General features: G+C 41.5%; 1 protein-coding gene across 1 annotated transcript in view; it reads right to left on the bottom strand.

The window, feature by feature from the left end:
* Positions 1-24570, bottom strand: part of yipf4 (Yip1 domain family, member 4) — a 31905-nt gene that overhangs the window by 3370 nt on the left and 3965 nt on the right. Inside the window, exons 2-3 of the mRNA XM_069930954.1 lie at positions 10257-10410; positions 3703-3874 (exon numbers count right to left, since the gene is read on the bottom strand). Coding sequence (XP_069787055.1) covers positions 3703-3874; positions 10257-10410 — 326 coding nt within the window. The remainder of the gene's footprint in view (positions 1-3702; positions 3875-10256; positions 10411-24570) is intronic.

Below are 24570 nucleotides of genomic sequence, written 5' to 3' on the forward strand. Positions count from 1 at the left end.
CATCCTTCTAAACTCCATCGGATACAAGTCCAGTTTTTCTAGCCTTTCAGCATATGTCAACCCCGCATCCCTGGAACTAACCTTGTAAATCTGCGCTGCACACCCTCTATAGCTAGTATGTCCTTCCTCAAGTTTGGAGACTAGAAATGGACGCAATACTCCAGGTGGGGTCTCACCAGGGCCCTGTATAACTGCAGAAGGGCGTCTCTGTTCCTATACTCCAATCCCCTCTTTATGAAAGCCAACATTCCATTTGCCTTCTTCACAGCTTTCTGAACCTGCATGCTAGCCTTCAGTGACCGGTGAACAAGTACACCCAGATCCATTTGCACTTCCCCACTCCCTAGCTTGTCTCCATTTAAATAATACTCAGCTTTCCTATTACTTCCCCCAAAATGAATAACCTCACATTTGTTCACATTGAAATTCATCTTCCATTTAGCCGCCCACTCCTCCAGCCTGTCCAAGTCCCTCTGCATTTTCCTTACATCCTCCTCACACCCCACACCGCCACCCAGTTTAGTGTCATCTGCAAATTTGCTCATGTTATTCACAATCCCCTCATCCAAATCAACAACATAAACTACAAACAACTGAGGACCCAAGTTGCAGCAGAATCACCCTCCTCTTAAATTCAAACCTTGTAGCAAATGAAGACAATCATTCCCATTTGCCTTCTTGATTACCTGCTGTGTCAGAAAACCAACCTTTTGAGATTCATGGACAAGGAATCCAAAGTTTCTCTGCACATCAGCATGCTTCAATCTTTCCCCATTTAAATAATCATCTGATATTCTATTTTTTTAATTATTTTTATTTATTTTCCTCTTTTTTTTTGCCAGTTGCTTGAGGCTGCTTGAATTCCAGTTACCAGTGGATTTACTGCATACAATAGCCACCTATTTCCCTTTATCTACTGCTCCATCAAAGCAATTTAATTTTCTAGGATCATGGATGTAAAGAAACAGAATAATTAAATAGTTCCAAGATTTGGCGACACAACAAATGCTCTTAAGACACACTACAATTTTTCTCAACATGAGGCATAATGAAAGATGCAGCTCTTTCTTTTCATCATTCTTAGAAAGATGGACATCTCTGCAAGGCTGGCATTTATTGCCCAGCTCTTATGCTAAGGGAAGTGGCACTGGCCTTCATGTAAAATCACTGCAGTCTGTGGGTGAAAATACTGCCACAGCACTGTTCTATCTGGAGTTTGACTGAGCAATGATAAAGGAATGGCAATTTTGTCCCATAATTGTGTTCTACTCAGAGGTTTGAGGTGATGCCATTGCCAGTTTTGCTGCCCTCATCTTTCTAAGTTGTAGTCGCTGCAGGTTCTGCAAGGGCTGTCAAAGAGCATCTTGTAAATGTTACCTATAACAACTGATGACAACTTGCAAGAACAGCCAAATAAAATTGATATATCCTAGATGGCATTTGGAGTTATTGCTGCTGTATCCATCCGGGCAAGAGGAGAGTATACCTTCACACTGCTGATTTTTGCTTTATAGATAGTAAGCGTTTGGTGTCAGGAAGTGAGCCAGTCACCTTGTTGAGCTGAAAATTTCAACAAAATCTGCCTTAAATAACTCAGAAACCATTTAAAAAAAAAAATACAGCTAATAAAATATACAGCCTTTGCTTTCAGAGCAACTTCATCAGACCCTCCAGCAATAGTTTTCAAAGACATGACCAGGAGTAGCCCATTAAGCAACTCGTCAAACCTTCTCATTGAATGGACCATGGAGATCTGTACTTAATTGTGTCAAGTTTCCCTTGATAAGATTAAAAGAGCATGGGAGCATGATCTACAGTTTTCTATCTCAGAAAAAAATTGGGATTTGATTCTCTAATTAGTTAACACTTCTTCACTATGTGCTCGACATTCTCTTATTCAGTTCAAGGTTGTACATCGGACTTACATGGCTAAAGACAAATTATCCCATATATTTCTTGATCTAAATCCCTGATGTGACAGGTGTAATGACAGGGAAGCAACCTTGAAACTTATGTTCTGGTCTTGTCGAGCTCCTGAACCTTATGGAGGGAGTTTTTTGTCAATAATATTATGTGTTAATCCTTTAGCAGCTTTCTTTCGGAGTGTTAGATGGTATTAACAAGTTATTTTCTTCATCTGATCATCAAGTCATACTATTTACAATTCTCATGGCACAAAGAGCTATCCTACTTAGATGGAAAGATCCTGTTCCACCCACTGCTACTCAATGTCATGTCTTGCCTTAATTTAGAAAAGGTTAGGTGTTCCGCATTATATGCTAACACCAATTTTCATAACATTTGGACTCTTTTTGTGCTCAGTAAAACTGATTGTCATAACCAATGAATGTATTTATGTAAATGATTTTTCCTTCAGTAAGTAATGTTTTATAGATTCAGCAGAACTATACTACCTTTAATTTTACGTCAAAACATCTCAGGCCTTTTCCTTTGGGGGCTTCAAGTTCTTTGTTTTTTTTTCGTCATTCTGACAGAATTGTATGGGGAAGGAATATAATCGCTTTTTTTGGAAATGTACATATATTCTTCATATTTTGTAGCATTGTGTTCTCTATACAATGTGTGCTTGTTATACAAAACAATAAAAAGACTGAAAGAGAGATCTGCACTTAAACTGCATTTTAGCATGAAATTTTATGAAAAATTTATTTTAGTGTATTTATGAGTACTCGGTAAGTTGGCAAAAGGGTTCCTCCTGCAAGGCCCCTTGTAGATAATGCGCTTATGTGTCCCTTCACTCAACTCGATGTAAACCCCTCCAGCCTTGCATGGCTGAAACACCGAAGCCTCCTTGCACACAAGCAAGAGCAGCAACACATCCTCCTGCCTGCTGCACGTCAAGACTCAGGCTGCTTCTCCCCCTACCGTGTAAACACCAATTGATTGACAAGTATGCCGGGACCAACTGGCGTGCGACGGTGGGAGGGAGAGAAGCCAATCACCAAGGACACAGTTGGGCCCACCGCTGCGGGGAGCTAGATCAATTGCTTGCTTTGAGGAGACAACTGAGCCGTGGTCATCAGGCTCCACGCTGAGCCTTTGCTCGTGAGCATGGCCCCCCCGAGCAAATTGAATGAGGCGCAGGGGCAGATGGCAGGGAGCGAGGACACATCACGTAGAGAATACAAAATTACCAAATTTGCTTGGGGGGGGGTGGGCTGTGCTTGTTGAACAAAGGCTCATCATGGAGCATGATCACTGAGGCCTAGCACTCCTCTCAAAGCAAGCAGTCAATCGTACCATTGGCGTATATTGCAAACACTGCCATTGCACTGCTGGAGGGGGGGTCACCATGGTCAGCCTACTCACGGGGGAAGTGAACAGCAGCTCTCGGAAAGCACAGGCCACCCAAAGGAAGGTGGTCTGCGAAGCTGCGGGCCCACTTCCTGGACAGCCGCAGCATCTCTGCAGGTTTCTTGAAGTTGGATGAGTATTTCGAACACTTTGTATTTTGGTGTCCAAATTGGTGGCACTAAAATGTCACCATCTTTGCATTTTGGACTCCAAGTGGTTTTTGAGGCAACTTTTTGGGGGATTAAAAAATGGGGGGGGGGGGGTTTCTATATCTCATTAAATACAGTACCTATCTAAACACTATCTCTATTATTTGTGGATCCAAAATGCATTTTTAAGCAAAATTTATATCAATCTTATTTGTTGCTTCATCTCCAATGCACTTACTCGGAATTGTCCATAAAGTGAAATCACTGAAAACAAAAGAACCACAGCTAGTGGGCCCCAGAAGTCTGGATTATCTCTCACGACCTGCCTATTAAATCCCAGTGAAGGCATCGGCATCAACACACATCGAATTTTGTAGTAAATATCCTTCAGATCAATGTCTAATTCCTCCCTAAAGGATTAAGAGAAGAGATATTTTAGTTTATACCTGTAAATAGTTGAAGTGTAAAATATGCTAAATATATCTTATAAACAAAAATTAATTTAATGGCTGAAAATATCATTGGAAAAAAAGTTTCCAGTGCTGCCAGGTTATGAAAAGAAAATCACTTAACTTACAACATTCTAGTGAAACCACAAAAATTATTAGTTTTCTTCCAGGTCTTTAGTTTTCAACGAGTGCAGACAAATGCTTAGTGGTACAATATAAAAGTGGTACAGTGGTTAAATTGCAAAACTAATAATCTAGAGACCCATATTCAAATTTAACCATGGCAGTCATGGAATTTAAATTGAGTTAATCATATGGAATTTAAACAATAAAATTCCATTAGCGATTATTAACAAAGCCACGAAATCAATTGTAAAAGCCAAGCTGGTTTTTGCATATCCTTCAAGTGAGATAATTCACCATTCTAACCACTTTGGGGAAACTGGTCAACATGTGATTCACTCCCCTTTACAAATACTCGCTTTTACAAAGAAACGCGTTCAATATCCAAAAGAAATTTGAATGGATTTTCACTTTTACGAAAATAGCCTCCAATAGTAGTGAATGGATCTTCGCTTTTACGCCATTTCAGCTTTCAAAAGGTTTCTTGGGAACATTCTACTTTTGTAAAGCAGGGTAGACTTGTATTTGGTTAACAAGCTGTCCCCAAAAAAAATAGCTGAAATAAATGGGTCCTGTTCAGACGAGAAAGCGATAACTCGTCAAGTACTGCAGGAATATGTATTTGGCCTACAATTGTTCACTATTTACATAAATTACCTGGAGGAAGGAACAACATGCAAGGTTTCCCAATTTACTGGGATACAAAAATGGGTAGAAAGGCATGTTGTGTTAAAGGATACTGTGATTCTGCAATGGAGCATAGAGGGATTGAATGAACAGGCAAAGAATTTGTTTATATAAACTTTTCTTCTAGATTCCTGCTGTGTAGCAATCAAAGCTTATTTCCCCCTTTATAAATGTAATTTCACCTATTCTCTATTAGTCTTTATATTGGGTTCACACCTAAAACTTTGACTGACCATTTCTACTCATGGATGCTTTCTGACCAGAGTTGCTCCAGAAATTCTCTGTTTCCTCTGCAGCTTTTGTATTTTTCAGCTTTATGCTCATAATTGGAGATCAATCACTGACTCTGACAAACAGAATGGAAGATGGTACAAACAAAAAGGATGGTTGTGTCAAAGTGTCATAGTATGGTTTTTGGATTACAAGAGTAAAGGCTTGAATGATGCGAGACTGTGAAACAACAAAATGTTGTACTATTCTGTGAGCCTTAGCTGGTTTTTCCACATAGATAACAAGTTTACATATTGAACAATGTACACTTGTACCAAAATTCTTACTTGGTGTAGTTCTACAGGTACATTTACAGAAAAAAAACTACAGTAGACCAATTGAAAGAGATAATGCATTAAATAATAAATATTCACAGTAATCTTGGTGCAAAAAAAGTGACTTGCAATATTGCAGACAGTCCTTTTGTGCTGCAGGAGCAGTCCATCAAGGGGAAATTCAAGGGCGGCATGGTTAGCACAACGCTGTTACAGCACCAGCAATCAGGACCAGGGTTCGAATTCTACGCTGTCTGTAAGGATTTGTACATTCTCCCCATGTCTATGTTCAAAACGTATCGGAGGTTAGAGGTTAAATGGGTAGCACGAGCTCATGGGACAAAATGGCCTGTTACCGTGTTGAATGTCTAAATTTATTTTAAAAATTTTAATTAAAATTTAATTTTAATAGTTGTTGGAAATAAATAGTTCTTGAACCTCTAGCTTTTAAGGTTTCTGTAACATCTGCCTGATGATAGCAGCAAGAAGTTATGACTTGGGCAGTGCCTCACAAAGATATCTGCAATGGATGGACCTCAGATGGGCTTAGGCTAATTTAAATTGTCTTGGGAGAGACAGGTTCATGGATAATTAGTGATGGCCTAGAAAATATTGCCCTTGCTAGCCATACTACGAAAGATAAATAAAAAAAATAATTCACCAGATGGCTCCCAGGTTCAAGTGGCTTATCCTAAACCAGGTAGTAAAATGATTTTAACCAAGGTTTCGATGTAACTTTACTGTGCACTCTCTTTTCATGATGGCTAGCGTGCTGTTGACCTTTTAAAAAAAAACTTGTTTTTCCTTATAAACATCCATATGGTTATGACTCTTGGGTTTGCTCAGAGGACAACTGGAAGAGAAGTCCGCTTTATATGTTGTAACATGTAACCAGCCTCACATTGTTTAACATAGTGTGGAGATTATTTGAAATGGAAAATGCTGGAAATACCTGACACATCAGGTAGCATCTAAAGAGCAGGAAGACTTCTCACAATATGGTGAATCTTTGAAATTCTGCACATGGAGTGTTGCAAAGGAAGGTATATCATTGTGGAGAGGGGAAATTAAAGTGGTAGTGTAGCGGGGCGGCTACACTGTTCCTGCAATAACACACACAACCAGACAGGTTGAGTTCAGTGAGCAGACTAGTTTATTGCAGGCTGCACTTATACTCCCAGCCCAGACCTGGTTGAGAACCACGCTGGAGGGCGCTGACGTAACCCAGGCATCCCTACCCATCATCCCAGCCTGCACCAGCCATCCCTTGACGGCTCCCGCTGCCCCGGACTTGGAGAGGGGTGAGTGGGGAAATGGGTCGCGGGCTGATGGCATCATCAGCCTGCCTCTAAACAGCTGGTTAGCGTGGCTGTACATTCAGATTGATCGGCGGAGGGCTGTGCTGCAGAGATTATCCCTCTCGGAGAGGGGTTGTAATATGCAGCTCTGAGACCACCTCTGCACTTTCAGAAAGATAGGTGATTATGCATTTTGGTGGAGTTTCTCCACCTTTACATCTCAACTTTTAGGCTATCTGAAATGGCCTATGGACTCTTGCATTTCGCACGGTCTTGCAATGTTACAGTATTTAACCTTAAACTTTTCAAGTCCTGATTTATTTCCCCCACATATATAGCACAATATCATGGTAGTCATGGGGGATTTTAACTTGCAAGTAGATGAGAAAACCCGGTTGGGACTGGATCTCAAGAATTTGTAGAATGCTGAAAAGATGGTGTTTTAGAACAGCTAGGGGATTAGATGTGTGTAATGCATGGGTCCTCTACCGGCACCACCTACGGCTCCTAGAATGCTTCCACCAGCGTTGTCTCCGCTCCATCCTCAACATCCATTGGAGCGCTCACATCCCTAACGTCGAGGTACTCGAGATGGCAGAGGTCGACAGCATCGAGTCCACGCTGCTGAAGACCCAACTGCGCTGGATGGGTCACGTCTCCAGAATGGAGGACCATCGCCTTCCCAAGATCGTGATATATGGCGAGCTCTCCACTGGCCACCGTGACAGAGGTGCACCAAAGAAAAGATACAAGGACTGCCTAAAGAAATCTCTTGGTGCCTGCCACATTGACCACCGCCAGTGGGCTGATAACGCCTCAAACCGTGCATCTTGGCGCCTCACAGTTTGGCGGGCAGCAGCCTCCTTTGAAGAAGACCGCAGAGCCCACCTCACTGACAAAAGGCAAAGGAGGAAAAACCCAACACCCAACCCCAACCAACCAATTTTCCCTTGCAACCGCTGCAATCGTGTCTGCCTGTCCCGCATCGGACTGGTCAGCCACAAACGAGCCTGCAGCTGACGTGGACTTTTTACCCCCTCCATAAATCTTCGTCCGCGAAGCCAAGCCAAAAAAAGAATGCATGAGAAGTGATTAGAATGCTTTGAACAAAAAGGTAATTAGGGACAGTGGTCAGAATACAATTGAGTTCAATTTGAGATTTAACAAGGATAAACAGAAGAGTCATATTTCAGTGGAGTAAAGGGAATTACAATGACATGAGAGAGGAAATAGCCAAAGTAGATTGAAGGGGCCACTGGTAGGGAAACAGCAGAACAGCAATGGATCGATGCAGGATAATAAATACATACCAAAAAAAGAGGAAATATTCTAATGGAAAAATATCACAACTGTAGCTGACAAGGGAAGTGAAAGCCAGGTAGCATTAAAGGAGAGAGTATACAAGAAACAAAAAAAATATATAGTGGAAAGATAGGATTGGGAAGTTTTTTAAAACTTGCAGAGGATAACTAAAAGACATAAGGAGGGAAAAGATAAAGTATGAAAGTAGGCTAGAAAAAATATCAGAGGATACACAAAAGCTTCAAATATATAAAGAGTAAAAGAGAAGTTAGAGTTGATATAGGACCACTAGAAAATGATGCTGGAGAAATAACAATGGGAGCCAAGGAGATAGCAGAGGAACTAAATGAGTATGTTGCATCAGCCTTCACTGTGGGAGACATTAGCAGTGTGCCAGAGGTCAAAAGGACATCAGGGAAAGGAAGTGAGAGCAGATACCATTTCAAGGGAGAAATGGTCAGAAAGCTGAATATTTAAGGTCGGATAAGTCTCCCAGGCCAGACGGATTGCACCCTTGTGTTCAGAAAGAAGTATCGGTAGCAATTGTGGAGACATTGGTAATAATCATTAAGGAATCAATAGATTCTTGTATGGTCCCGGACATCTGGAGAGAAAAAAAATAATCACAAAAGGCACCCCACTATACAAAAAGTGAGGGAGGCAGCAGAAAGGAAATTATAGACCAGTTAGGCTGAGATCAGTGGTTGGAAGGAAGTTGGTGTCAAATGTCAAGGTTGCAGGGCACTTGCAGGTGCATAACAAGATAGGCCAAAGCTGGCATGATTTCCTTAAAGGAACATTTTACTTGACAAATATATTGGAATTATTTGAAGTGACAAGCAGGCTAGATAAAAGAGATGCAGTGGATGTTGTGTATTTGGTTTTTCAGAAGGCCTAACGTGGTGATATGTAATTACACCACTAGGTTACATGGGGTTATTCCGGTGACCTTGTCTAAAAAGCAGTCCAGAGCTACAGTCAAGCCTTCCAGGTTCATCTTGCAGAGAGACAAGACCTCTTAGTGTACATATTAGTTTATTAAAGCTGTCTTATACTTGCACTGCTGTTGTGGTTACTGTCAATACACCTTTGACACGGTGCCCTGCACATGAGGCTACTTAACAAGATCAGAGCCCATGGTAAAACAGGAAATGTACTAGTGAGAGAGCATTGGCTGATTGGCAGGAATCAGTTAAAATACAGGGATCATATTCTGGTTGGCTGCCAGTTGCCCCTCTTCAACAGGGGTTGTCTTTGGAGCAGAATCTTTTTATTTTGCATATTAATGATTTGGATTATGGAATGACTAGCTTTGTGGCCAAGTTTGCAGATGATACAAAGGTAGGTGGGAAACAAGGAGGTTGCAGATGGACTTGGACAGATTAGGAAATGTATTTTATTTGCTACTTCTCTGCCCAAAATCAGTGTATGGTCATGCACATTAGTCGAAAAAACCCAGGCAAAATTTTTTTTTTTTTCCTCGTGCAGGATACCTCAAAGGTAAACTTGCCTATAGTTGGTGCAAAGTCAAATGTAATTCTGGCATTCATTTAAAGTGAAAAAGAATATAAGAGCAGGGATGAGATGTTGAGGCTTTATAAGGCACCGTTGAGCTCACAAGTGTATTGTGAGCAGTTTTGGGCTCCTCGTTTAAGAAGGGATGTTTTAACATGGTAGAGGGATCAGAGGAGGTTCACAAGGAAGATTCTGGTAATGAAAGGATTATTACAGAAGGAGTGCTTGACAGGGCTGAGCCTGTACTCATTGGAATTTTGGAGAATGAGGGGGAATCTCAATGAAATATTTCAAATGTTGAAAGGCGCGGTTAGATTAGATGTAGAAAGGTCATTTCACATGGTGGAAGAGATTAGGACAAGAGGGCACAACTTCAGGATTAAGGATGTCTGCTTAGAACTGAAAGGCAGAGGAATTTCTTTAGCCAAGGGTGATAAATCTGTAGCATTTGTTGCCAGACAGTTGTGAAAACCAGGTTATTGGGTGTATTTAAGGCAGAGATTGGTAGGATTAACCAAGACATCAAAGATTATGCGAAGAGAACAAGCAGTGGGGCTGAGTAGGTAATGGATCACCACATGATTAAATGGTGGGTCAGACTTGATGGGCTGAACAGCCTATTTCTGCTCCTGTGGTTTATCGCTTAGAGAAATGACTGATTTGCTGAATTTTTTTTGCATTTTGTTTTATTTCATATGTTCAGCATCTGTTGTTTCCTGCTCTTACAAAGTTTTGTAACTTCTTGACAGATACAGTCCATCTGGTGAAATGAATCTCATTAAGCCAGCCATCTAAATATCTGCTTGATATATTCAACTCATAAAATATACTAGTTATGTAAGACACAAACCCAGAATTTAATGATAGACATACAGGAGTGGTTTCGTGTCCTCAGAATCTTCTTCCTCCACTTCCAGAAGCCACCCATATCCCCTTTTCCTGAGAAATGCAGTTGCTGAGGAATCTTTCTCATTGTTTTTATCCACATTAAGTTTAACATCTGGAGAGTCCATTGAACCAGTGAGCTCTAAATGAAGAAAAATAATGTCAAAACAGCGAGAGTTTATTAAGAATATCACAGAATTTTGAAGTCCAGTTTTATATCAATGCCACAAACTTTATTTATTGATCACACACATATTTCCTCTGGATTATGAATGCAAATTGATAAACACCTAACTACTTCTACAAAAAAATTTAAATTATTTTCAAATGATTTCCATAATAGAAAGATTTACTAGGCAAAATATGTGCTATAACAAACACAGGCCGAAAACTGAACAGTAGAAGATGGCTGATCTTTATGCAATACACAATTCCTTCCAAGATCAAGCTATTTTGCATTTAACCTGGAAATCTGAAATACAAAATAGTTTAAAAATTACATTAATCAAACTGACCGATTCTGCAGCCTTGAGTGAAAAAAATTTGGACAATTTGTTCTGTTGTCAGAGATTAAATACATTCATGAATTTTTCTCTTTGATATTGTATGTCATTTTCTCCAAACTTAAATAGGAAATAATATTGTATAACCAATGTATATGAGCAGGGGATGAATGATCTTTCAATTTCAATTAAATCGCTAATCTGGCAAGCAACAGAATAAAAGCTACAACTTTTCATTGAGCTGCTGCAGATGAAAGCATTGCAATCAGGCGAGCGAGCGAGAGAGACAATGGCTCACCTCACTTCCCGGAATGCCATGCAGCAGAGAAAGCCCTCCATAAATCATAAAAGCTCCATTGCTGCAGCTGGTCATACAACCCCTTCTCTGCTGCATGGAATTTTGGGATGGTAGGTCTGCCATCGATTTTCCCCACAGTATTTATAAATTGTACGTGATAGTGCTATCGACTTTCCCACGCTATATAAATTGTGCGCTATAGCACTACAAACTTCTTTTAAAATTTTCTGCTATTGCTGTTTATTGCTTGTGTGTTCCAACAGTTCCTTATAAATGTTTATATAGGTCAGCACAACAGAAGCTGAAGAGCTCGTACTGTGCTGTACTAAAGCTTAATTATGTTATAATTAGGCATGATTCACTTTGTTCAAATACAAGATCATAATACATTGATCAGGATTTAGGGCAGGTCCACTATCATGCGACGCATCATGATGTCACCAGTAGAAGGTAGAACAGTCCTAACCCCAGGGATGGCTCCTTGCAAGTATGAAAGTGTTATGAGCCCAGAGGACCCCAAAACCCAGCAGCAATAGAAATTCAATAAGACATTGGTAAATATCTAAAAAAATTGTCGATTAGAAAGATTAAATTTAACTGATAATTGTTCGAGAGGCAAAATGACCTCAAATAAAGAGATAGTTAAAATTTTGAATTCCTTTTCTATACCATCCCTTAAAACCTACATTCAACAAGGACAGTTGAAAAAGATTTTTAAGTAGCTGCGCGTTGCGCCAAGAAAGAGACACACACATACATCACTATAACAGGAGAAGGGTGACTATCCCTGATAAAAGTACCTTGACTCTATCCAATACTGTGAAATTCTCTTGCAATAATTTCTTAATGAATTTTTCAAATTTTATTTTCATAATTCTTCAAATTAGTCATTTGGCATATTTTATTTTTAATCTTTTTAATAACACTTTTCACATTCTTCATTTAAATTGTTCGACAATTCCTTTATTTTTAATTACTGAATCTTGAATATGTGACTACCCAAAAAGAATCTTGATCTATTATCAGCATTTAAAGTAAAATATTATGAATAATCTGATTTTTTTAAAAAATTAGAATATGACAGATTAATTTAATTTTGATATCCAATGGACTATAGAAAATCTTCTCAATTCCTATCCCAAGTACATTTGATGTGTCAAAATAGACAATCCAGTTACTTGTCCAACTAGATGGTTTTAAAACAGTATTTCCAACAAACTCAAACAGCCCAAAGCACCTCATGGAACTGTTGTATAACATTTACTACTGGCATACCTATTCCAGGAAATAGAAGAGTGAGATTTTGAGGACCATCTTAAATGATTCCACCTTTTGCATCTATTATTCAGCAAGGTGCATGGATAATTTTCTTTTAAAATACAGCACAGTAACCAGCCCTGACGGCCCATGATCCAAAATCACAAGATGTAGGAAAAGTAGGCCCATAGAATTTGCTCCACCATTCTGATCATGAGCTGATCCATCCTCCCACTCAGCCCCACTCCCCTGCTTTCTCCCTGTAATCAAATACCCATCAATAAGCTCTTATGTTGGGATACTTACCTTCCTGAATGCGCCGTAGCTGGTTCCAAGGCACCAAATGCAATCCCTCTCGGGGAAGATCGTCGGCGGAGCACTGGGCTCTGCCACCCCACAAGAATGTACAGCTGCTGCAAGCAACTGGTTAGGGGCAGGCTGATGATGCTGTCAGCCTGTGACACATCTCCCCACATCCCTCTCCCTCCAAGATTCCCTCAAGGCAGGGGTGGTCAGCGGGAGCCATCAGGGCAGGGACGGCTGGTGGGAGCTGTCAGGTGGGTGCGAGCTGTATCAGCCTCCCCGGGGCACTGTCTGCAGCTCTAAACACTGCAGCACAATGGCCATTTTCCCTACCCCTAATCCCCCATGCAACTGGAACAGTTCTGGGAAATGCAGGGCAGTTCCAGCTGTGTGTGGGATTAGGGGTAGGGAAGACAGCCTGTCACAGATTTATGATGGGTGGCGCTACAGCACCCCACTTCCATCAGCTCTAGAGGGCTCTACGAGGCACCGCTCGACATGAATGCAGAGCAGGAGTAGATTTTTTTGCCTGTTCCATGCAAGTTTTGTTTTCCCTCCGTGCTTGTAGCTAGCCTCCACCAAAGGCCTGGTAATGAAAGGGCCTAATCTCTACCTCAAATACACCCAACGACTTCACTTCCACAGCCAGCTGTTGCAACAAGCTCCACAGACTCATGACCCTCTGACTAAAGAAATTTTTCCAGATCTTTGTTTTAAATTGATGCCCTTTTATCCTGAAGTTGGGTCCTCTTGTCCTTGACTGCCCGACCACGGGAAACTTTTTAAAAAAAATATACTTTATTTAAAACATTTTGACCATACATGTAATCAAGTACAAAATTAATGCAGTATTTACTGCATGATGGTTATAGCCCCATCCCCCCCCCAAGAAAGAGTTAAAAAGTTAGAGATATAGAAGAAAAAGATAAAATAGGAAATAAATTTAAAAAAAAGAATAGATCGCTGAAAAGTGCCACACACCTCATGGATCACAAATTCATATTCTATTTAATTTTCCTTTAGAGAGGATCAATGCAGGACTCAAAGGCTAGGGAGAACACAACTAAAGATTTACATGACATAATTCAGACCAGTTTTGCTCACTAGTTCTTACATTTAAGTCTGATTCCCACCTCTGCCTGGACTTATAAGTCCCCTCCTTGGGGCGGGGGGGTTCCTGTTTGAAGTAAGAAATATATTGCTGAAGTAAATTTGTGTTTCCTTTTGAATCGGAGTCTCCACCTTACTGTACTACAATTTGGTGAAAACATTGCTGAGTCCAGTTTGTCCCTGACATGTGCTCTTATTTGAAAATAGCAAAAGATTGTATGATTAAGATTCCATACAGTACAACTGATTTATTTGAAATCTGATTCTCTGAAATACTCATTTCTGATTTGTTTCCGATATCCTCATTTATCAGAATAATTTTCGGAGCTGAACTGACTTCACAGGTTTAAAAAAAATTCACTCGACATGAAATGAGGACAATTGTCCTCATTCCAGGAAACTCCCTCCCCTCTTTCCCTTTTTGACTTTTCTCTCCAACTCTCCCTCTCAAACTGCACGCCACTGTCTCCCAGTCACAAGTGGTCGAAAGAATCCCTCGTCTCGGCATCTTCAAGGAGAGTGGACTCACAAGCATGAGCGGGACCTCGGGCTCTCGGTAACCGCCGGGGGGGTGTCAGGCGTTCCCCCCCCCTCCTCAGCACACCAGAGCGAGCTCCCAATGCTGACTCCGAACCTTCCCCATGCCTTCTACTGCAAACGCACACTCCTAGGGGAAGGTTCTGAGTTGGGACTTAGGCCTTGGGAGGTCCGGTGACTAGGGAGACAGGAGCCCGCCGACTCACCAGTGAGTGTTCCACTGGTCCAGAAAGCCTTTCCGGGAATCAACTGCAGCAGTGGGTTCGGGTTGGTGATTGCAGTTGGGATGTGTCCATGATCGGCCACAGCCACCATTTTTTTTGGGTGAGAATTAAACATTATTTTAATGCTTAAAAGGCCTTCCCTGCTGTTTTTTTTTATATAAATGACCATTTCAGATAATCGGAGTTATACTGTACTTACTTTTTTTAAGTTGTTCAAATTACATCAGTTTCCCCCACACATAAACAATCTTTGATGTATCTGAAGACCAAATTTCAAAAAATGTAGTTACCCATTGCACGGGGTATAAGCCTGCTATGAATCAAAGGGGTTTTGGAGGATATGACCCCCTTCTGCTCTTGTTCCAATATCACTATTTATTTTATACCAAGTATTGATTAAATGTTTTAGCAAAGGGGTTTCTTTCTCACCAGTTATTAATTTCACATCCAATTTATATACAAAATCCTCTGGCATTCTCTCCCCTATTTTATCCAATTCTACTTTCACCCATGCAGGTTTATCACCATCCTCAAAAAAGAAATCTCAACTGAGCCACTCGATAGTAATTTTTTTTAAATTAGTGAGTTGTAAACCTCACAGTTCATATTTCCATGTTAATTTTTCTATGGAGACCCTTAACATTTTGCCCTCCCAAAGAAATTTTCTGTTATGTTTAAAACATGAAAGATGTACTGTGCTCTTGGAAATGTATTTTAATATAGTTAACTTTTCCCACTAATGTTATAGGTAGGGCAGTCATGTATTCAGATCTTCTTCAACCTTTTTAAGGTTAATAATTCAATTAGTATATTTTTTTGTTATTGTCTGTATGTATTCCTAGGTATTTTATCCCATTTAAATCGGGTATCTCTTTGACACCAAGTACAATTTCCTCTTGTAAGCAGGATAATTTCACTCTTCTCCCAACTTATAACCCAAAACTTTCCCATAGTTTTCTAGTTTTGAGTACATTTTCCGTAGTGACATCATCAGCAAAAAAATTAATCTTGTATTCCTCCTGGTTGACCCCAAATCCCTTAATGTCTGTCTCTGGAGGATTGCTTCTGCAAGTAGTTTTATAGCTAAAATGAATAGAGCTGGAGATAGTGGACATCCTTGTCTACGAGATCTTGTTAACTGGAACAATGTAGAAATTTATCTACACCACTTTGGCTTTAGGCTCATTGTATAATGTCTTTATCCAATTTATAAAAATTTGACCTCGTCCAAATCTTTCCAACACTTTCAATAAAAAAATCCCACTCCAGTCTATCAAACACTTTTTCAGCATCTAATGCCACAGCAGCACTCAGATCATTTCTCTTTTGTGCAAATGAATTATACTAAGCAACCTACTTACATTGTCAGCAAATTCTCTCTTTTTCACAAAGCCTGTTTGGTCCATATTTATCAATTTCAGCAAAACTGTCGCCAGTCTATTACCCAACACTTTAGCAATAATCTTATAATCTAAATTTAAGAAGGAGATTTAAGAAAAAGAGACCCAACTGCAACTGCTGAAATGGCAATGCTGCCCTGCTATGGACCAAGGAGAAAGTGCAGAATCCCTGGCATCATTGTTGATCACAGGTGAGGTTCCAACTAGAGGGAAGGTAACAGCATGCCTTTAAAAAGGGCTGCAAGGGTAAGCCAGGAACTACATGCTGGGGACTCCACCATCAGTGGTGCTGACAGACAGGATCTACCTGCATTTGGAAAGGCAAGCTCTCATTAGGAACAGTCAGCATGGCTTTGTGTGGATAAATAGGTCACAAATTTGATAAGAGTTTTCTGAAGAAGTGACAAAATGGACTGATGAAGGCAGAGTAATGGGCATTGTCCATGTGGACCTCAGCAAGACATTTGCCAGGATAGCAAATATTAGGCTAATCCAGAAGGTCAGATCCCATGGATCCAGGGTGAGCTGAACAACTGGATTCAAAATTGGCTTGATGGTAGGACAAGAGGGTCTTAGTGGAGGGTATGTTTTGGATTGGAGATTGTGTTGGGTCTTTTTTTGTCATCTATATTCATAACTTGGATAGTAAGGAATTCAGTGATTTGCAGATGAGACCAAAGTGTAGGGTATATTGACATGTGCAAGATCAAAACTACTCTTTTCAGGCTGTACTCATGTCAATAGCCTTCAAACCCCTGAGTACTTCACTATTTGAAATGGTGCCATTCTATAACAAAATTATAAACCTTGTTCAATCCTATTCATGCATCAGAACTAGCACATTAAAACTCCAGTGTTTTCTTCCTTCAATATTGTTCCATGTTTGCACCCTTTTGTGGTCTTAAATCAATCACTTCTTGGCTTCCCCCACTTCCTTTCCCTAATCACAGCCAAACCATGTTCAGTAAATCTAGATCCTGCAAACTGAACTTTTTATAAAAGATTTCACTTTACACTCTCTCCACCCGCCTCCTCAGGACTGAAATAAAGTAGTATGAGAATTTTTATGGAAGGGGAAGTTAGTTAGCTAGAGTAGCGAGACATAAATTGACTTGGAAATATGCCTTGGGAGGTTTACAATTGCCTCATTTTCAAAATTATGAAGCAGCTCAGTTAAGATTTATTAATTGCATGTTGGATGTTTTGTATCCTCCTAGTTGGGCAAGGGTAGAATTGGCTAGTGAAGTGCCAGTTGATGAAGTAGACAAAGACGATGTGGTCAAACAATAATCATGGCTTTTATTAGCTGGTCATTATGGGCCGTTCATAACACTACTGCCATTGATTTCACTGCTGTAGCTCATGCACAGCACACCAATCCCATCCAGTATCACTGCATCAACTCTCGTCTCCACCTTCAAGATGTGACCCTGGATGAATCAAGTGAAAAGTTAGTCTGCAATTTCCCAACAGGAAGGCCCAGGCCTTTTGTGCCAGTGGCTATGAGACCGGAGATTTTTGAGTCTCTTCACAATCTATCACATCCTAATAGTAGAGTATCAATCAAAGTAGTTATGGATTATTTTACCTGGCCTCATGTTAAACAGGATGTTGGATAATGGGCAAGGACCTGCTTGCCATGTCAATGCTCTAAAGTCTCCAAACACAAAATCCAAGCTGAGGGATTTTATTGTTCGGCATTCCCTTTTCCAGCACGTGAACCTAGATTTGGTTGGCTTGCTTCTGCCATCTCAGGGATATACATATCTGCTCACATGTGAAGACTGGACCACCTTGTGGCAGGAGACCATTCTATCACTGACACCCCTGCAGTGACAGTCGCTAGGGCTTTCGTGGATTATTGGATTCCAGGTGTTCTGGTCACTATTACAACGGATAGAGGGTCTCAGTTCGAGTCGGCATTGTTCAGAGCTCTCACTGATCTTCTGGGCACTACCTGCATTTACATATGGCTTACCATCCACAGGCCAATGGCCTCGTTGAGCATTTCCATCGATAATTGAATACAGCATTAACAGCAGGTGGTGATGCATCTACGTGGAGCAAATGTTTGCCCATGGTTTTCCTTAAGAGTGCATACCGCTGCTAAGGCAGATCTTGTATGCGGCACTACGTTAACCTTGCCAGGTGAGTTTGTGAATTGGAGTCCAAGCACATTGCTCTATGACCCAGCTAGTTATGGTGAGTCTTCCTGAAAATATGAGATTACTCCAACCTACACCCATGTGGTAGGTGTCACCTGCAGTGCATGTCCCGAATCATTTACAACACTGTACTCGTGTGTTTCTCTGGCATGATGCTTTTTGCGAACCACTTCAGCCTGTTTACAATAGTCCTTTTTCAGGTCTTATGATGCCACCCAAAGAATTTTGTGGTCAACAGAAATAGAAAAGCTGACAAAGTTTCAATTGACAGGTTGAACCTGGCATATACCAATGGTCCATGTTCTGCGTCAGAGCCAGATGACCAGTCACACTTGCACTATGATATGAGGTCGGGCCGGACTGTCAGCCTTCTGGACCTTTATGAAGTGGGACAGTTCCAATCAGTCGCCTCCTTGCAGGGCTCAGAGGCTGAGGGGCTTTTGCAGTCTCGTACTTGCCTTTGTCAGGAGGAGGAGAGTTTGTAAGTTGTGGTAAATCAGTGCCATCACATATACAAGGTGTTTTTATATAAATCACCTTACAAAAATTAAAATAGTGCAAGAAAAAAGTCAAAGTAGTTTATTGTTCGCTGAGAAATCTGATGACAGAGAGGAAGAAGCTGTGCCGCTGAATGCTCGTTTTCAGGCTCGTGTACCTTCCGCCCCACCCCCCCCCCCCACCACCGATGGCAGAAGAGTGAAAAGGGCATGGCCAGGATGGTGGGCTCCTTGAGGATAGAGGCTGCTTTCTTAAAACACCACCTCCTGTACATGTCCTCAATGTCTGATGTCACAGACCGAGTTAACAACCCTCTGGAGTTTTTTTTCTTGTTCTAAGTATTAGCACCTACGTACATGACAGCAATACAACCAGCCAGAATGCTCTCCACAGTACAGCTGTACAAGTTTGAGAGTCTGTGGTGATATACTGAATCTCCTCAAACTCTTTACAAAGTATAGTTGTTGGTGAGCCGCCTTCATGATTGCACCGATGTGGAGTCTCTAGGACAGATCCTCAGAGATGCTGACACAAAGGAATTTCATGTTCTTCACCCTCTCCACCACACATCCCTTTGATGAGGACTAGTTTGTGTTCTCCTGATTTCCTCCTGAATTCCACAATCATCTCCTTGGTTTTGCTAACATTGAGTGTGACACCACTCAAGCAGCTGATCCATCTCCCTCCTGTAGGCTTCCTCATTGCCGTCTGTGATTCTGCTGACAACTATGGGCAAATTTGTAGATAGCATTTGAATTGTGCCTTGCCACACAGTCATGGGTGTAGATCGAGTAGAGCAGTGGGCTAAACATGGATCCTTGAGGTGCACCTGTGTTGATGGTTAGTGAGGAGATGTTGTTTCCAATTCATACTGACTGTGGTCTTTCTATGAGGAAGTCAAGGATCCAGTTGCAGAGGTGGGATCAGAGACCAAGGGTTTGGAGCTCGTTGACCAAAAATGAGGAAATAATGGTGTTGAAGTCGAGGAAGAGTGGCCATATGTACAAGTCGCTGTTTTCTATGTGATCCACAGCGGAGTAGAGAGCAGCAATATTGCGCCTGCTGTGGAGCGATTGTGCGTACCAGATCTTAACATAACAATTACAGCACGGAAACAGGCCATTAGGCCCTTCTAGTCCGCACCGAACCAAATATTCCTATCTAGTCCCACCTACCTGCACAATGACCATAACCCTCCACCTTCTTCTCATCCATATACTTGTCCAGCTTATTCTTAAATAATAAAATTGACTCTGCCGCCACTATTTCTCCCGGAAGCTCGTTCCACACCGCTACCACTCTGAGTAAAGAAGTTCCCCCTCATGTTACCTCTAAACCTCTGCCCCTTAACTCTTAACTTATATCCTCTTGTTTCAATCTCTCCTACTCTTAACGGAAATAGTCTATCCACATCCACTCTGTTTATCCCTTTCATAATCTTAAATACCTCCATCAAATCCCCTCTCAACCTTCTACGCTCCAAAGAATAAAGACCTAATCTGCCCAATCTCTCCCTGTACTCTAGATGCTTAAACCCAGGTAACATTCTGGTAAATCTTCTCTGCACTCTCTCCACTCTGTTTATATCCTTCCTATAATTAGGCGACCAGAACTGCACACAGAACTCTAAATTAGGCTGCACCAACGCCTTATACAATCTCAACATCACTTCCCAACTCCTATATTCCATGCAATGATTGATAAAGGCCAGCATACTAAAGCCTTCTTCACCACCCTATTCACGTGAGTTTCTACCTTCAGGGAACGATGTACCGTTACTCCTAAATCCTTCTGCTCTTCTGTATTCATCAATACTCTCCCATTTACTACGTATGTCCTGTTCTGGTTCTTCTTACCAAAATGAAGCACCTCACACTTATCAGCATTAAATTCCATCTGCTATTTTTCAGCCCACTTTTCTAAGCAGCCCAAATCCCTCTGCAATCCTTGAAAACATTCTTCATTATCCACTATTCCACCTATCTTAGTATCATCTGAATATTTACTAATCCAATTCACCATCCCATCATCTAGATCATTAATGTATATAATGAACAACAATGGGCCCAATACAGATCCCTGAGGCACACCACTGGTCACCAGCCTCCAACCTGACAGACAATTATCCACTACCACTCTCTGGCCTCTCCCTTTCAGCCAATGTTCAATCCATTTGACTATCTCAAAATTTATACCTAAAGACTGCACCTTCCTAACTAACCTTCCATGTGATACCTTATCGAAGGCCTTACTGAAGTCCATATAGACAACATCCACCGCGCTACCCTCATCCACATTCCTAGTCACCTCTTCAAAAAATTCAATCAGATTGGTCAAACAGGACCTTCCGCCCACAAATCCATGTTGAGTGCTCCTGATCAGACCCTGTCTATCCAGATATTTATAAGTACTATCTCTAAGAACTTTCTCCATTAATTTACCTACCACAGACGTCAAACTTACAGGCCGATAATTGCCAGGCTTCCTCCTTGAACCCTTTTTAAATAACGGAACCACATGCGCAATACGCCAATCCTCCGGCACTATCCCCATCTCTAATGACATTTGGAAAATTACCGTCAGAGCCTCTGCTATTTCCTCCTTTACTTCTCTCAATGTCCTGGGGAAGATCCCGTCTGGTCCCGGAGACTTATCCACCTTTATATTCCTCAAAAGCCCTAACACTACATATTTCGTAATCACTATATTCTCCATATTTACCCAATTTGCTTTTTTTTAAAATCTCACATATCCCAATATCCTTCTCCTTGGTGAATACCGAAGAAAAGAAACTGTTCAATATCTCCCCCATTTCTCTAGGTTCCACACACAGTTTTCCACTCTGATTCTCTAAGGGACCAATTTTGTCTCTCGCTTTCCTTTTATCATTAACATATTTGTACAACCCTTTTGGATTAATTTTCACCCTGCTTGCTATAGTCTCCTCGTACCTTCTTTTAGCTTTCCTAATTCCTCTCTTAAGATTCCTCTTACATTCAATGTATTTTTCAAACATCTCCTTAATTCCATGCTTCTTATACCTAATGTACGCCTCCCTTTTTCTTCGAACCAAGTTTCCAATATTCCTTGAAAACCACGACTCTCTCAAACCTTTTGCCCCTCCTTTTAACCTAACAGGAACATAAAGCTTTTGCACTCTCAAAATCTGATATTTAAAAGACTTCCATCTCTCTACTACATCCTGCCTATAAAACAAATGGTCCCAATGCACACCCTGTAAGTCCTTTCGCATCTCCTCAAATCTAGCTTTTCCCCAATCAAAAACCTCAACCCTTGGCCCTGACTTATCTCTTTCCATAATGACATTGAAGCTGATGGCATTATGATCACTGGACCCGAAGTGCTCACCAACACTAACCTCCATCACTTGACCCATCCCATTTGCCAACAGTAGATCTAACACTGCTCCTTATCTGGTCGGCACCTCTAAATATTGTTGTAAAAAACTATCTTGCACACATTTCACAAACTCTAACCCATCCAGCCCTTTCACAGAATGTGTTTCCCAATCTATATGTGGAAAATTAAAATCTCCCATAATTACAACCCTGTGCTTATCACAAATATCCACTATCTCTCTACAGATTTGCTCCTCTAGGTCTCGGTCCCCTCTGGGTGGTCTATAATATACCCCTACAAGTGTAACCTCTCCTTTCCCACTCCTCAGTTCCACCCAAATAGCCTCCGTGGACGAGCCCTCTAATCTATCCTGCCTAAGCACCGCTGTAATATTCTCCCTGACAAGCAATGCAACCCCACCTCCTCTTGCCCCTCCGACTCTATCACACCTAAAGCAACGAAACCAAGGGATATTCAGCTGCCAATCACATCCCTCCTGCAACCATGTCTCACTAATCGCTACCACATCATACTTCAAAGTATCAATCCACACCTTCAGCTCATCCACCTTTTTTACAATACTCCTGGCATTTAAATATATGAATTTCAGAGATTTCCCAATTCTTAATCCCTGTTTTCCCTCATCTTTAATAACAACATTATTTCCTTTTCCTGCCAATTGCCCTTCATCTTCTTCCAGAGCATTTCCTTTCTCTATCACCTGCCCATCCATATTCAAATACTTACTACAAACTTTCTTTGTTTGCATTCTAACCTTCTCCTTACTGCTCTGTACTATTTTGCTCCCTCCCCCCAACCATTCTAGTTTAAAGGATCCTGAGTAGCCCTAGCAAATACCCCTGCCAGGATTCTGGTCCCCCTGGGATTTAAGTGTAACCCGTCCTTACTGTACAGGTCACATCTTCCCCAAAAAAGGTCCCAGTGATCCAGAAACTTGAAACTCTGCCCCTTACTCCACCCCTTCAGCCACGTGTTAATCCTCCACCTCATTCTATTTCTATTCTCACTGTCACGTGGCACAGGGAGTAATCCAGAGATTACCCCCTTTGCGGTCCTTCTTTTCAACTCCCTACCAAACTGCCTGTACTCACTTTTTAGGACCTCTTCTCTATTCCTCCCTATGTCATTAGTACCTACATGTACCACGACCTCTGGCTCCTGTCCCTCCCACTTTAGGATATCCGGGACACGAGCAGCAACATCCCAGACCCTGGCACCAGGGAGGCAAACCACCATCCGGTTCTCCTTGCTGCGTCCACAGAATCCCCTATCTGTCCTCAACTATGGAGTCCCCTACCACTATTGCCCTCCTCTTCCTTTCCCTACCTTTCTGAGCTACAGGGGCTGACCCCGTGCCAGAGGCACAGCCACTGCTGCTCCCCCCAACTTTGATGTCCTCCTCAACAGTACTCAAAGAGGCGTATTTATTGCTGAGGGTTACAGTCATAGGGCTCCTCTCTGACACCTTACATTTTTCTGTCCCTCTTCTAACTGTAACCTACCTTTCCTCCTCCCGAGGCCCTGGCGTGACTACCTGGCTGTAACTCCAGTCTATGACTTCCTCTGTTTCCCTAACCAGCCTGAGGTCATCGAGCTGCAGCTCTAGTTCCCTAACACGGTCCCTAAGAATCTGCAGCTCGACACACCTAGTGCAGATATGGACATCCGGGAGTCTGGAAACTCCAGGACCTCCCACATCTGGCACTCCCAACAACACACAGCCCTAACACTCATCCTTTACCCCAATGAAGTAGTAATAAAGACTATCTTACCTTAATGTGCAGTGACTCGTCCTCAACCTGTGCTCCCACTCACTCTCTTGGGCCGCTCACTCGCTGCCGCTCCCAAAAAACCTTTCCTTTACCCAATGTGACCACTAGCACTGTCCAATCCTAACCAGTTTTCTTTAATTACTTCCACCTGCACTCCCTATTCAATTACTGTCTCTGCTCTGAACAGCAATCCCCACCTAAATTATTAACTCTTAATTAAGACTGAATGACCACTCTACTCACATCCGTTCAGCACAGCACACTCCCGCCTCTTCGCTCCTTGCCAACTGGACCTCAACTGAGGTAAGGTTTTCTTTGTTTTTAAAACTCCCTCCCCTGTTGACGTCACCACACGCCTGCGCACTAGCCCCCTCCCCCTTACAATTTAAATAAATAAATAAATAGATGCACGCCTGACTTTTTAAATAAATAGATAAATTAGGACCACTCTACTCACGTCCGTTCAGCACAGCACACTCCCGCCTCTTAGCTCCTTGCCAACTCATTGCACTAAAAGAATTTCACTTTTGGTTCCTCAGCCTCTTACCTTCACACCTTTATCCCTAGTTTTCGGTTCCGGTACTAATGGGAAGTTTTGAATACATTTGTCAGATCTTCTTGTTACCTCTTTGGCTCCAAAGATAACCCCAGTCTTGATGCAAAGTTTCAGCCTGAAGTATCAACAATTTGTTCTGTTCTGCTAATGCTGTTCAATTTGGCGAGTTCCTCCAGGAGATTATTTGTTGCTCCAGATTTCAGCATCTGCAACCTTCCCACAACTCCAGATAACCTATCCACAACTAAAATTCCATCCATTCGGTATTTTTTTCCTATGAATTAATGTTTCTTGAAGT

The sequence above is a fragment of the Narcine bancroftii genome, chromosome 4 (genome assembly GCF_036971445.1).
Source record: "Narcine bancroftii isolate sNarBan1 chromosome 4, sNarBan1.hap1, whole genome shotgun sequence".
In the NCBI taxonomy this organism is placed as follows: Eukaryota; Metazoa; Chordata; class Chondrichthyes; order Torpediniformes; family Narcinidae; genus Narcine; species Narcine bancroftii.